We start from the raw sequence: 569 nt of genomic DNA, 5'->3' as shown, positions 1-569 counted from the left end.
ACCAGGAAGGGTGTCCTGGTCATGAAGTAAGAGCAGGAGCATGGGGACATCCCTGCCTGCGCTCCTGGGGAGACAGGGGAGGCTTCAGCAGGGTGCCCTCCCCACCCATGGCACCCCATGGCACCACCCTGCGGATCTCCATCCTCACGGGATGCAGACCCCCATCAGCCTGGGGCTGACACACCAGTGACACCACTCTCCATCCCCAGCACACCCACTGGGAACAGCCTCAGCGCCGCCGAGCTCACCTGCGGGATGATCCTGTGCTTGGCCAGGTGAGCGCGGGGCAGGACGGGGGGACAGACGTACGCCCCACGGCCCTCTGCCCCCGCGCTGACTGCAGCCTCCCCTTTCAGGCAGATCCCACAGGCAGCTGCCTCCATGAAGGAGGGCAAGTGGGACCGTAAGAAGGTAGGAGGAGGTGGGCACAGCGCCCCAGGCAGGACGGGGCGGCGGGTGCCCTTGTGGGGTGCGCTCACTCACTCTCCGCTTTGCACCCTAGTACATGGGCATGGAGCTGAACGGGAAGACGCTGGGCGTGCTGGGGCTGGGGCGCATCGGCAGGGAGG

At 67.0% G+C, this 569-nt stretch overlaps 1 protein-coding gene across 1 annotated transcript in view; it reads left to right on the top strand.

Moving 5' to 3' along the window:
- Positions 1 to 569, top strand: part of PHGDH (phosphoglycerate dehydrogenase) — a 5,512-nt gene that overhangs the window by 2,271 nt on the left and 2,672 nt on the right. The window contains exons 2-5 of the mRNA XM_009320696.1: positions 6 to 26; positions 210 to 275; positions 357 to 411; positions 503 to 565. Of these exons, the coding sequence (XP_009318971.1) occupies positions 6 to 26; positions 210 to 275; positions 357 to 411; positions 503 to 565 (205 nt within the window). The remainder of the gene's footprint in view (positions 1 to 5; positions 27 to 209; positions 276 to 356; positions 412 to 502; positions 566 to 569) is intronic.

This window comes from Pygoscelis adeliae, unplaced genomic scaffold, assembly GCF_000699105.1.
Source record: "Pygoscelis adeliae isolate BGI_AS28 unplaced genomic scaffold, ASM69910v1 Scaffold402, whole genome shotgun sequence".
Taxonomy (NCBI): Eukaryota; Metazoa; Chordata; class Aves; order Sphenisciformes; family Spheniscidae; genus Pygoscelis; species Pygoscelis adeliae.
This window is presented reverse-complemented; position numbering and strand designations above follow the sequence as displayed.